This window comes from Lactuca serriola, chromosome 9 (genome assembly GCF_051521515.1).
Source record: "Lactuca serriola cultivar US96UC23 chromosome 9, Lser_US96UC23_V15, whole genome shotgun sequence".
NCBI lineage: Eukaryota > Viridiplantae > Streptophyta > Magnoliopsida > Asterales > Asteraceae > Lactuca > Lactuca serriola.
The window spans coordinates 214839655-214853933 of NC_136416.1; the positions used below are offsets into that span (position 1 = coordinate 214839655).

The 14279-nt window shown below is 34.8% G+C and overlaps 1 protein-coding gene across 1 annotated transcript; it reads left to right on the forward strand.

The window, feature by feature from the left end:
* The first annotated feature begins 4827 nt into the window (after positions 1–4827).
* On the forward strand, positions 4828–9781 carry LOC145072522 (transmembrane 9 superfamily member 1-like). The gene is made up of 12 exons (XM_079018969.1): positions 4828–5035; positions 5709–5901; positions 5976–6080; positions 6185–6202; positions 6289–6383; positions 6472–6624; positions 6851–6985; positions 7062–7228; positions 7672–7766; positions 7844–8217; positions 8303–8576; positions 9337–9781. The coding sequence occupies exons 1-12, from the start codon at positions 4928–4930 to the stop codon at positions 9402–9404; spliced, it is 1785 nt and encodes a 594-aa protein (XP_078875095.1). The 5' UTR covers positions 4828–4927; the 3' UTR covers positions 9405–9781.
* The last annotated feature ends 4498 nt before the right edge of the window (positions 9782–14279 follow it).

Here is a 14279-nt window from a genome sequence, read left to right on the forward strand (position 1 = left end):
CAATGAGGACATTGTATGAAATAAGTGTGGGGTAGGGGGTTGGTAAAAGTAAATTAAAAAAAAATAATAATTAAAAAACTGAAATAGTAGTTTGAAAATTGTTAGATTTAGGGAAATTTAAAAATTTTAAAAACTTGAAATAATAGTTTAATTAAAAAAAATCTAGTGATAATTTTTTTTTTTTGCTAATATTGTATGAGATGATCCGATGAGAACTCAAATATTTAGTTGAGCTAATACACGTTATAGTGCATTTGTGGCCTTCCTTATTTTAGTGAAATCATGGAACAAAAACACAACCTCGCTTAGTTTGAGGGATGCAATATGTTTAGCATCGTGTACCAGAAATGTATCCAGGAAAATTATTATCTTTAACTAATAAAGGTTGAAGTTGAGTGCCCCTGCTTAAGCATGTAGGATTTGAGTGAAAAAAAAAGTGAGGTACATGTTTAAAAAAAAAGAGTGAATTACAAGAAAAAGTTTGAAGAATTTATGGAGCATCAAAGTCAAAGTATGAAGATCAAAGATGAATAAATTCTGAAGAAGTTCAAAAGTTGAAGATACCCAAAAATCAAAGATCAAATATCAAAGAAGTGAAGAAATTCAAAAGAGCTCCATAGTGGTATCATAAATTGTAATTCTAGATTATGTATGCTTGGGTTGCTCAACCAAAAAACACCTTGAGGTTAGGAGGTTTTCTGCGGATGGATTGGGAGGAATGCATAAAATGAGCATTGTTCGAAAGAAGTGGGCGAGTGTTTATGAAGATTGTGAGTATTTAAAGTATGGGGGGGTACTTTAGGAAAATTTTAGACACAAATGCATGCGTTGCGGTCTTGACATAATGGCTGAGTTTAAAATGGATTGTTTAGTGCGATATTGGTAAAATAAAAGTAAATTTGCTTGGGGGCAAGCAAAAGCTAAGTGTGGGGTATTTTGACATGTGTATTTCTTATATATATTTTTATACATTATATCTTAATATTTTAGCCTTTATTATTCTCTTTTAGAACTAAAAAGTACTTACAATGCTTTGAATTATGATTTGCAGCTATTAGTTGTCAATAGAGCGCAAAAGAAAAGACCGGAGCGGAATTAGGGCTTAAAAAGCTAAAAGAAAGAAAAATACTGGAGGAGGCAATTACGCCCAACGTAATTGCTAAGTACGCTTAGCGTAATGGACAAAGACGACTTACGCCCAACGTAGTATATGGTTACGCCCAGCGTAACGGCTTGCATCCAGATTTCCTCATCACGACATAATTCTCAGTACGCCCAACGTAATCCGACTTACGCCCAGCGTACGTAAGTCGGTTCCAAGGGTTATAAAAAGCAATTATCAGCTACCCAGAGAGGGGGACTCGACTTCTAACCCAATTTAGTCGATAAGTAACTTCTGTTAAGCCGTTTAGAGGGTCTAGAAGGCGGCCGGAAGGCCGTTAAGCTAACGGGAGCGGAGATCGGAAGGATTGGAGGGCGGATACATGTTGGTAATCATATGGGTTGTTAACGTGACCATGTTTAGCATTCCATTGTGATACTATTATGTGTTTAGTTTCTGATTTAGGTGTAAAAACCTTTTACTTTGTGTTTATGACTGAATGAAACCTTGATTATTGGACTAATTGTTATATTGAATTGTTTGTTTATGTTTAATTTATCTTGTCAAGCTTGTTAAAAGATCCTTATGTGTTAGTGACAATTATTTGCTGTTAATTGTCAAGTAAATTAAGTTGTATGAACATCTGCTTGATTTCTTGTATCTTATAACTTTGATGACCATCAAGATTATAAGTCTAGGAATAGTGAATGCGAAACTAGGATTAACTTGGAAATAAGTAAGTTAATGTGTGAGCCTTGTTTGATGACCATCAACAAGAGGTTAATTGAACGACCAATTTGATTAACTATTATTACAAGTCTTGCTTGATACGAACTGAACACTAGGAAGCATGTTAGTTTAATCAACTGATCACTATTTGAATTGACTTGTTTGCTAAAGGATTAGTTATAGCGAACGCGGATCTAATCATTTTAGGAATCGATGAACATGAATAAATGAATTTGTGTATGCAATTGTCTATGCTTTTAAGGTGTAATTTATCTAAACCAAAGTACCTGAAGATATTTGTTTCCCTGTTAGGTTATCGAGATTTGTTAATTAGTAGTTCGTTTGAAATTTAATAAACCATTTCTTTACTGCTTTTATGTGTCTTGTGTAACCTATAATCAAATATTTTAAATTAATTTACTACCATTCCCCTTGTGTTCGACACCCTTGCTTATCAAAGCTATACTATACTCGATCAGGTTCACTGCCTGTAAGGTGTGGTTTAGATGCGATAAATTAGGATTTATAAATAAAAAACTAGTGTATTAAAAATACACATAATTTGTCTAATGAATATGCAATAATCATCCAAAGCTCATAAACCCTAGATCTAGCAGACAATAATCGAATTAACATATGAATTAGGGTTTAGATCTTACCTTGATTGTTATGTAGCAATAACAATCTCAATTCCTTTTGATATTGACCTTTGAAAGCTTAGTGCCTCAAATGTTGCACCTCTAATGGAGTCACAAACACCATGAGCAACAAGACGAACTTAGAAGAAGGAGGAAGAGCCAAAAAAAAAAACGTTCTAGGGTTCTCTCAAAGAGTTGGTCACGTTTTTTTGGGGATTAGGGGTTCCTTATATAGGTAGGCTATTAGGGTTTTCAACTAGGAAACCCTAATTTGACTGCTTAGGCCCTAAACAGCCCATGGACTCCCTCCTTAGAAGCCTTGGACGAATTCTAATCGGTTTCCCCATAGATTTCGTCCACTCTAACTTCTATGGAGTCCATTAGCCCAATATTCAACTATCACACAATTGACAATTCTAGTCCCTTTTATTTAATTAATGTATTTTAGCCACAAAATTAATTATTATTAATTTTTGACTAATATTAATTAAACAATATGATTTCTCTTTTATTATATTATTCATATAATATATTAGTAAATCATAATTAATCATTTTTCTCCTTAGTTCATCCTATAAGTTGCAATGGTGAAGGCAACCTAGTAGGACCATTCTCACAATCGGGTCAAGTACATGCCAAAATAGTTAGGGGCTTAGACACCTAATCCAACACGTATGTCCATCAATGGACCTCAAGGATCCATAAAGTTGCTAACTTTATGGAATCCATGCACTCAACTCAACCCAAACATGGAGAAAAGTGGGTAGAAACCTAGATCTATCATGATACAAAAAGAAAGGTAGGATCTTTAGGTCTTACAAAAGTCTAGAAATGACAGAAAATGATGATGGGGGTGATTTGCTTGCAAGAACAAAGCACTAAGGACATCTTCTTCTTCTTCTTCTAAGCACCAAAACGCCTCCAAAATCTTCACAAGTCAAAAAATGGAGGCTAGGGTTTTCTCGAGGGTGAAAGGGAGGTGATGGAGGCTGAGGGTGTGTAAATCCTAACCCTCACCTCCCCTTAAATAGGGGCACAAACCCCCAAATTAGGGTTAAGCCTTCAAGCGGCCGCCACGTCGTGACCATCAACCTGTCATGTCGTGGTATACTAAGTTGATGTGCATTTTATTCATCCATGGCTATGTCATGGTGTATCCTTCACCACATGTTGGCCATCACAAGGTCTATATTTGCAGCTCTTAAATGCCCAAAACATAAATGAAATATTTACCTAAAATAGGTGTTATACAATACCTCTAGACGAAAGTCTCTCTCTAGCGGGAATACTATGTAACCGCAATCACCAAAGATGAATGTTCAAATTGATAGGAACCCAATTGTTCCACCGGATCTCCATCCCCCCCTAAAACGCATCCCACTATCCAAAAAAGCTCTAACATAAGAGGCAAAAAAGTCGTCATACACATCAAAAAGTGCCCTTGCGTCCGAATGATATCAATTAGCCGCCTCCTTCATCCTTCAGTGTCTTGCACATCTTTGATTTTTGAAACTAAGCAACATTTAACAACAATTGAACACATATTTTTGGATAGCGAAGGAATAACATGAAAACAATATGGAGAACCTGCGATTGAAGGATATGGTTGTATAGAAATCGATTTCAAAAAGGATTTCATGAATTGATTAAAGAAAAAAATTTCATGAATCGATTAAAAGCATCAAACATCTAATCCTCACCAAAAGAATCATCCGATCTTCACCAATTTAAGAAAAACGATTTTAGAACTTATTGGCACTAGCTAGGTGGAGGTCGACGAACATACCAACACCATTCTAATTTCATCTATAAAACATACATAGATAAGTACCAACATTAGTTTTCAATTGATTTCAGAAAAAGGGAGAAAAAAGTACCTGATAGGCGGAGGCTGGTGGACATTAGTGTTGGCGATAGGCAGAGGCCGACACCCTGCTTCAGGCGTTAGCGGTATGACAAGAAGGAGGAGTAGCTTTAAAGTATGTGTGGAAGAAGGAAAGGAAGAACAAAGCTAAACGATGAGGCACTTTTTTTAGGGCATAAAAGTCTTTTTTTTGGGCAACCACATTTCAAGCATGAACCGAGTCATGAGGAGGGTCAATGATTGCTGACCGAGTCAGTTATCAAACAAGCTGACCAGACCGAGTTAGTGAAAAATGCTGACCGGACCCAGTCAACTATGTATCAAACACACTCTTAGTCATGTATAACAAATGTAGCATGAAGTAACATAAAATAAATAGATAAAAGGCTAAATATATAAATATTCATAAAGATGAAGGACTAAAAATAACTTCTCTTCACAAACTTGTTTATTTTATCATCGTTGACTATGTGATTTGGAAGTAAATTAAAATACACGAAGTAGAGAAAAAGAGTGGAACCCTTGTGCAGATCGAACGCGGAAACAACATCCGAGCAATTGCCGTTACATCCAATCACTCAGCCGGCGATCCCGATGCGGCCCTCCGTCCGATCACCGTCGTCCTGGTCCGTCATTGCAGCACTCTTCGCATCCTTTCTTTTCATCTTATCGCCGGTGTTCGCCTCCGAGTATGATCACAAGGTTAACTAACGCCTCAACCCCAAAATCTATATTTCGACCATGAGTTTTCGATCTTCTTGATCTTTGATTTAAAATGTCATGGTTTTGCGATTAATTGTTAGATATGCTAACCACATTTGGTTTATTTTGTGGGGAAATCTAGCTCCGGAAATGAGATTTGAATTGGGTTAGGGTTTAGATCTCTCACAAAATTTGCTTTTCTTTGTCTCTGTTTCTGCCAATTACGGCAATATGTTATCTCTGATCATGAATGGTCTTGGAGTAGGAGATAGTAGCTGTAAGTTAATGTGAAACCTGATCTGTGATCATGGTAATACCAAAGATAATGCCATCATTTTACAGGGCTACTAAGTACTAACTATGTGGACTGAAGGGTAAACTAATGCAAAATTTAACTTGACATATAGTTTGATTAGAGCTGTGACAAACTAGCCAATAGCGACCCAAAATTCCCCTTATAGAACAAAATTTGTGAAAACTTGCAAGGGAGTCAATAACACTCATGGTGAGAAGTTGGGACAACCTAAAGTAAAAAGTGTTGCATTTCAGTGCTTCTACCATATCATGACTGATATCTTGAATAAATAGGACCAATATTAATGCTTGTGTTTTTTCAGATCCAATTACTTTGTTCATGGCTTTGCTTTGATATCTTTATTGCTTACTTATGCAGTATCAACCAGATGACAAAGTCACCCTTTGGGTGAATAAAGTTGGACCTTACAATAATCCACAAGAAACATACAATTTCTACAGTCTTCCATTTTGTCACCTACCTGGACATGCTGCACACAAGTGGGGTGGTTTGGGTGAAGTATTGGGTGGAAATGAGCTTATTGATAGCCAAATGGATGTCAAGTTCCAAAGTATGTTTTTCCTTTATATATTCTTGTATGATTATAGTTCAAAACACTTATCTAACATATGTTATCTCTAACAGAGAATGTGGAAAAGACTACTGTTTGCAAGCTGGAACTCGATGAACCAAAAGCCATGCAATTTAAACAGGCTATTGAGAATAGCTACTGGTTTGAACTATTCATGGGTATGCATTGTTATTGTCATAAAGTACAAAAAACAGATACTTTTCACATCTGTTTCTTCTAATCCTATTTTCTCTTTTTCATTGCTGCATGGAATCAAACTCAGATGATCTGCCACTGTGGGGTATGCATTTACAATCTCTCGTGAATCTATATTTTCGTGTCTTTTTCGCCTTTTTTTATTTATTTAACATCTTAATGGTATAATAGGTTTTGTGGGTGAGGTGCATTCTGATAGGAACACTGATAACAAGCATATGTTATTTACACATATGAATATCACTTTACAATACAACAAAGATCAGGTTTGCAAGATCTCATTTTTATGTTAACTGATGTAATGGGTTTTCCGATTATTTGCCTTATACCATGAATGATTTCCAATTATTGCAGATTATCCATGTTAATCTGACTCAAGAAAGCCCAAAACCATTGGAAGTTGGTAGAACCCTAGACATGACATATTCAGTCAAATGGACTGAAACTAATATCACATTTGCTCGTCGGTTTGATGTTTACCTTGATTACCATTTCTTCGAGCATCAGGTAACTTCTAGAAATAGCAAGAAATAGCAACATACTTTCGTTGACTTATATATTATAGCCTCCTACTTTTATATAAGTTTCTTGTTTCTCTTTAGGGTTAAATGCAAGAAATATCAATGTCTTCATAGTTTCATAACTTTAATTATCTATGTATTATAGCATTATTCTTTATTCTTATTATATCATTGGGGCTATAATGTAATGTTTGTTGGATCTGATGATGCAGATTCATTGGTTCTCCATATTCAATTCATTTATGATGGTTATCTTTCTCACTGGGCTTGTTTCAATGATCCTAATGCGAACTCTTAGAAACGACTATGCCAAATATGCAAGAGAAGATGATGATCTAGAAACTCTGGTAATGAAACTATATACAGCAACTAGTTTCATTTTTAATAATCCACTCCTGAATTTATTAATTTTACTTTTTTCAGGAAAGAGACGTGAGTGAAGAATCTGGTTGGAAACTTGTTCATGGAGATGTTTTCCGACCACCTCGTAATTTGGTTTTGCTGTCGGCGGTTGTCGGGACAGGCGCCCAGCTGGCACTTTTGATTCTTCTTGTCATCATATTTGCGATTATTGGAATGTTGTATATCGGGTATGTTATATGTAACATAAATTATGAAAGTCTAAATGACCATTTTATCCTTACATTTAAAAAAGCAAGTTTCATAATATTCATCAATTGTAAGTTTTTAACATGAATGAAGTTGGGAGGAAAAAAGAAGAAAGGAAATTCTTTTTGAAGGGTTAGTGTCTTAATACATTAATGTAGGTTTCTTTTTTGGCTTAACCCTTTAAGTCATTCTGTCCAGATTTATTCAAAAAGAAACAAACATGTATAGCTGCGTGGATTAAGTGTGTAAACCCTTAAGCTCATTAAGTAAAAAAAAAAAGAAACAACCCCTCAATCTGATAAACTATATATGGGTGTTTCTTATTTGCCTTCAATTGTTTCCTTCCATATTTTCTCAAATATCCTCTAAAACATTATTTATCAGGGAGAAAAAAATAATGGAAGTTTGGTTATTTGTTTTGTAGGAGAGGAGCAATTGTAACAACATTTATAGTTTGCTATGCTTTCACATCTTTTATATCTGGCTATGTGAGTGGGGGGATGTACTCACGTAATGGTGGTATGTACTCTATTTAATTTTGATATATTCTTCTTATTATTATTTTTAAATTCCCGATTATGACTTTTTTTATTCAGGGAAAACATGGATAAAGTCGATGATCTTGACAGCATCACTTTTCCCATTTTTGTGCTTTGGGATCGGTTTCATTCTGAACACAGTTGCCATATTGTATGGGTCTCTAGCAGCTATTCCATTTGGGACAATGGTGGTGGTTTTGGTGATTTGGGGTTTTATTTCTTTCCCACTTGCCCTTCTTGGAACAGTTGTTGGAAGGAATTGGAGTGGGGCCCCCAACAACCCTTGTCGTGTGAAGACAATCCCACGCCCAATTCCTGAGAAGAATTGGTATCTCACACCTTCTGTGGTTTCATTAATGGGTGGATTGCTGCCTTTTGGTAGTATTTTCATTGAGATGTACTTTGTCTTCACATCCTTTTGGAATTACAAGGTATTCTTGTCATTTCTCACTACTAAATCCTTAAATGAATAATTAATAGTAATGATTTGTTTGAAACTTTGAATTGACATGACAGGTGTACTATGTGTATGGATTTATGCTACTTGTTTTCCTGATATTGATTATAGTGACTGTTTGTGTGACGATTGTTGGAACATATTTTTTGCTGAATGCGGAGAATTATTACTGGCAATGGACTTCCTTCTTCTCAGCAGCATCCACGGCTATTTACGTGTACTTGTATTCCATATATTACTATTATGTCAAGACCAAAATGTCTGGATTCTTCCAGACCAGCTTCTATTTTGGATACACCGCCATGTTCTGCCTCGGTTTAGGAATTCTATGTGGTACATCTCTCTCTCTCTGTTTTTTTTTGGGTATTTTAGACAGAACAGAACAGGTTGTACTGTGTTTGACATGTATTGGACTTGGACTGTACTCATAGACAAAAGCTGCAGCTTTTTGTCCCATCCAAAAAGGTGGGATAGGGACTAGGGGTTCTTGTGCAAAAAGACAAAAATGCCCTCTTTATCCTCATTGGATTCTGACTGATGTTAGTGGGATGGGGACTAGAAAGCTGTCTATTACTCTATTTCTTGTCCTGTACAAAAAGACAAAAATGCCCTCCCCTCCCCACCTCATTCTCATCCTCATAAATAAATAAATAGCCCTAGAAAACTTGTCTAGTCCCGCCTCGTACGACTTAATATATCTTTGAGTAAACTGCAAAAATGGTCTCTCCCTGTGATATATGCATTTTTCTTTGGCTAGAGTCCAAAAAGGAATCTTTTTGCTAAAATGATCCTTATGGCATGTTTTGTTGTGCTTTTGGTCCCTCATTTGAGATTCCATTCCAAATGAGTTTTTTTAACAAGTCAACGGAAGAGGACACAAAAACTCATAGTTTAATAACAATAATCATAATAGAATAAATATATTAAATAGAGGTCAAAGTAGTCATTTTTCTGTAGATTTAATGGACTAATACAAGTCAAAGGACCAAAAGCAGAACAAAACCCTGCCATAAGGACCATTTTTGCAGTTTACTCCATCTTAATGTTAAAAAAACTTGATGTTTTTTTTTTTTTTTTTTTAATTAATTTTCAGGAGCTGTGGGACATTTGGGATCAAACATGTTTGTTAGAAGGATCTACCGAAACATCAAGTGCGATTAAGTCTAAGTCATTGTTAGGAAGAAGTAAGAACACAAACACGACCCAAAGTGGGACCCATGACCTGGTTCTTGACAAGGGTTGGGGAGTGATTAGTAGTATACTTAACTCTTTAAGGATAGGGGGAGGCTTGATCATTTTTTCCTTTCTTTCCATGGAGTGTAGAAGAAGAAAGGTAGATTATCCAAAAAAAAAAAACTATTTTTTGTTCCACATTCGTAAATTTTTCGTATTCTCTTTTACATTACTTTGTGTTTGATTAATACCATGAAGAAGGAAGTGATGGGGGAGGTGGGGCTACATTTTTTGTGGTGGTGTAGTGTGCAAAATGAAAGACAATGTTGTTAATTTGTTATATACATGTTCTATTGTATTTTTAATTCATTGTGTTTAATTTGGTCTTTTCATTTTCTTTACTTATATCATCCTGGTCCTATGGGCCCCAGTTGTCACGTATGACCTGGCAGATGACTGTTTGTGGGAGAGCTTTTTGATGTCATATAATGGATACATCATCAATCTAAAAAGTTTAATGAACACCAGCTTTTTCATATACTTTCTTGTATAAGTAGGTAACATATAATTTGTTGAATATATATCAGATCCACCACTTTGATTGAAAAAACTTCTATTGAAGAACGTGCTCATTATTAAGCAATCTTAAAAAAGCTTTTAGTAAAAAAGCTCCCACAATAGGGAGAGAGTTTTTCATAGCTTTTTCGAAGTATAAAAAGCTTTGAAAAACTATTATTGTAGATTTTAGTAGGACAAAAATTGCAAGAGTTTTTGTCCTATCCAAAAAAAGTGGAAGAAGATGGGGCATGTTGCAACCTCTTGAGTGTGAAAAAGACTTGAATGTCTTTGTTTTCTGGTTCAAGGCAAAACAAAACAGCAAGCACGGTGTTTAGCAAGAAAAAAATAGTGAATGTGATGAGTATAACAAGCAATATATATTCGTAGACATAATATGCATGTAACAAAAGTAAACATGACTTATTTCATCATTTTTTTAAGCATTGACTTTTTGACCATGGAAGTCTCAAAATTGTCCTTATTAGCCACTAAAGTTGTAATTATGTTAATTAGGTCATTGAAGTCATGATTTTGTCACCAGTTAACCACTTGAGAGCATGTTTCAATCGTTTTTCCGGTTGACACTCGCCACATGCTTATGATGTGGCTCCTACATGCTCTAAATAAAAAGATTTGATGAAAATGACCATTAAACAATTTTGTTATCATTTGGAAACCAATTTGTTGAATATGTGATCGTCTTCCAATACCTTGTGGAGATACAGACCACGTGTTTGATGAAATCCATCCACGTGTGTTCTTATCCGCTGGTTGGTACACATACGTTATTAGAGATGAAGGGATGATACATGTGATTACACATGTTTTTGTGGTTGCTGTGACAAGTAACAAAGACCATCAGTTGGTACATATTGCACACATGTTTTAGAGATGATAACATAAAAAGAAATATATTAAGATAATATAAGGGGTACACAAACCACATGTTCAAAAGTTGGTAACATAAGGGAAGGGGTACACAACACATTACAATTTTGTAACAAAAAGATTTATGTTTTTCAACAAAAAAAACTCTTGATCCTTCTTTACATTAAAGAAGCTTCTAATAACATCTTCCATGGACCTCCTAAGAGCATGGTCACTAGCATTTTCTTTTGTAAGATAAAAAAACGCCAAATCCCTTACTCGAGTAGCATGAGCCCCTTACAAACCCTCAAACACTTTGTCCCTGCTTTCTTCGTTTGTAGAAATGGAAGTTACTTGATTTTTCTACATTGATTTGCTTTTATTGGATTTCTTTATTTCCTCTGTAGAAAACATCCCAATTTTAGTAATGTACTCTTCATGGGTTAGCTTTGGCTTGTTATTCTTGGAGGTGCACATGGAGGATGAAAAAAACATTGCGAGATACAACAAATGTGTTTGTGTTAGTAACACTATGAATGTGATCATATTATATATACAAGAGCTAAAACAATCATTAAAAGGTCGCAGATAGAAAGTCGAACTTGACTAGGTATTTGACCATATTGTATATATAGAAGATTTAAAACAATCATTAAATTGAAAAACTATATAGACTATATAGACTATGTGTGTATGTTATAATGACAATATTCCAGTAAATTGCAAAACATTAATAAACCCTAGGTGTCACTAAATGTCTTTTTAGGATAAGTATGCCATAATGACCATCTTTTCTCTATCTATAAACAACCAAGATTATAAGTCATTAACCCCATTCTAAGATAAAAACACTTAAACCCCACATTCCTACAAACAACCATGCCAACTACAATGCGTGACAAATACGATCTCATTCAACTAATAAGGCAAGACATATTCAAGGATATTGAGAGAAACAAAATGGTTAATGTTGGTGATTTTATTGTCACCAGACATTTTGTGTAATTGAAACTAACACGTGAGCTAAGTGGCTTATTATTTGTATTCTATGTTATATGTTTGGTGAATGCGAAGTGAATGCATATATAAGATCAAATTATAAGTCGGTACGACGGCATGACACGAGTCAAGGGGTCCACACCAGATCCAAAGGGTAGAGCCTGTGGTGGTGTCTAGTGGGTAGTTATGGTAAGATTGACAAATCTCGTCAGTTTTGAAAACCATTGATTATGTTATTAATTCGTGATTTATTAAAATAATTTAAAAGATAGAAACCCTAATCTCTTAAAGTGTAAATACAGCTTCTCTATTGAGCCTCCATCAGAAGCTTCTCATCTCTCCTTGAACAAACTCAGAGTTCTCTGGCAATTTGACTTACATTTATATGCAGTGGCGAGTCTAAAAGATAAAATCACATGGCTCACTATTTAAGTGATACCGATAGATATAAAAGAGTAAAAAGCAGGCCGATTTGTATAAGCAAAAAGTGATTTAAAATTATTACAATTGTACCTGACGATGTCTTATAAATTGATATATTTTCACAAGTATATCACTACTAACCGCAAAGAAATAAAAAACTAGTACAAATGCAAAAAACGTTAAAAAAAAGAATAAATAAATAAAACTAATTATCACTTATAAAGTGTCACTTATTTCAAACATTTAAAACCAAGTAATTAGCTATCAATTGCAAAGACAATATAATGCCTCTACAAGGATTTAAAGCTATGCAGTTTTCTAGTTTCTTCATCATTCATTTTATTATCCTTGATTCAACAAACATTCTATAATGTTCAGTTATTATACTGTAATAACTGAACATTTTTTTTTTCTATTTGATATGCCTGACCTTGCAATTTGTTCATTACATCACAAAGCTTTTTGTAATGACATTCGATATCGATATAATAGTGGTTTATCAGTTATCATTATCATACCACAGTTTTTTGATTTCACAAACACTAAAACGAAATCCATAATAGATTTTTGATTTCACAAACAAAATCTAAATTAAGCTAAATATTTAAAGTTGTAGTGGGCTATTTTTAAGTTATCAAATCATTTAGCTAGGTCACTCAAAATATAAAAGGTAGGTCCTAACTATTTTTTTTCTATATAAGTTATTGTAATCTTTTTGAATTTAGGTTACCTACCTTTGCAATGAATATACTCGTCACTATTTATATGTTCAGATTCGTGAGTGTCCTTTTGGATTATTCTAGACTGAATTTCCTTAAGCCGAACATAAGATAAAAATATCAGTTAGGAAAGTGACCTTAGATGATCCATAAGGATAAAGGATAAGGAATCTAGTTCTCCACCCTCACCCTACTAATATTCCCCCACCAATTATGTCAATGTTTAAGCAAAACCATGACATTGTTTGAAGAGAAGGGAGAAATAGACGAATAGTTGTCTGGATTGCCTCATAGCACTCAAAATATGATTTATCAATTATATATCACTTGGAGCAAAGATAAATATGTGGAGAAGCTTCAAGCTTGAGTGAATGTCATCATCGAGCTTCATCAAAGGGTGTGGATGAACTGATTGACAGCCTCATGGCTTTGTGAAGGAATTGATTAAGGGGCTGTTTGTTTTTTGTGTGAAGATCTGCGCAACCACTTTTGTCTGCACCGTGCAGACAACGCGCAGACATATGCCCTCGCAGATTGTTTGTTTTTTGGAAGTGCGCAGATCAAAAAACGTCTGCGCGAGGTCTTCCTGGCGCAGACATGGGCCACTGTCTTCAAAGGTCTTCAGACCTCATTTTAACCTAAACAAAAAAAAAACATGGTCCACCGTGCAGTTTTTTTTTTTTTTTTTTTTTTTTTTTGTTAAAAATGTATTTTTAATGTTTATGATATGAAATTAAGTTTAAAAAATCAATTTATTTTAACATCTCGCAGACGTTAAAAACAAACAGTCTTCTTATTGCAGACTGCAGACATTTGGTCCACCTCTTCTGCCACAGAGGTTTACAGATGTGATCCGCAGACTGCAGACATTTTGACTTAAAAAAAAAACAAATGGCACCTAAGTGAAGTTTATGTTTTGTTTAGAACCTTTTTGGTAAGGACATGATGTGTCAAGCTTGATAGGGACGTGTAGTTTTTCTTTTGAATCGTATATAATATAATCATTACTTCTATCATTCTTATTATGCTTGAACTATCTATCGACTAAATACACATGAAAGATACCTAGACGAGTGGAAGAGGAGACGTGAGGAAAATCAAATTTGTCTTCTAGGAGCCACATCACAGCCATGTGGCTAGTGGCAACCTAGCAACCGGTTGAAACTACTCAAGTGGCTAAAAGGTGACAAAATCATGACTACAATGGCCTATTTAACACTTTTATAATCTCCATTTCTTCTTTTTTTTATGTATCTGAGATGAAATTAGGGTTGCTGAAGAGGATTTTTGATACATG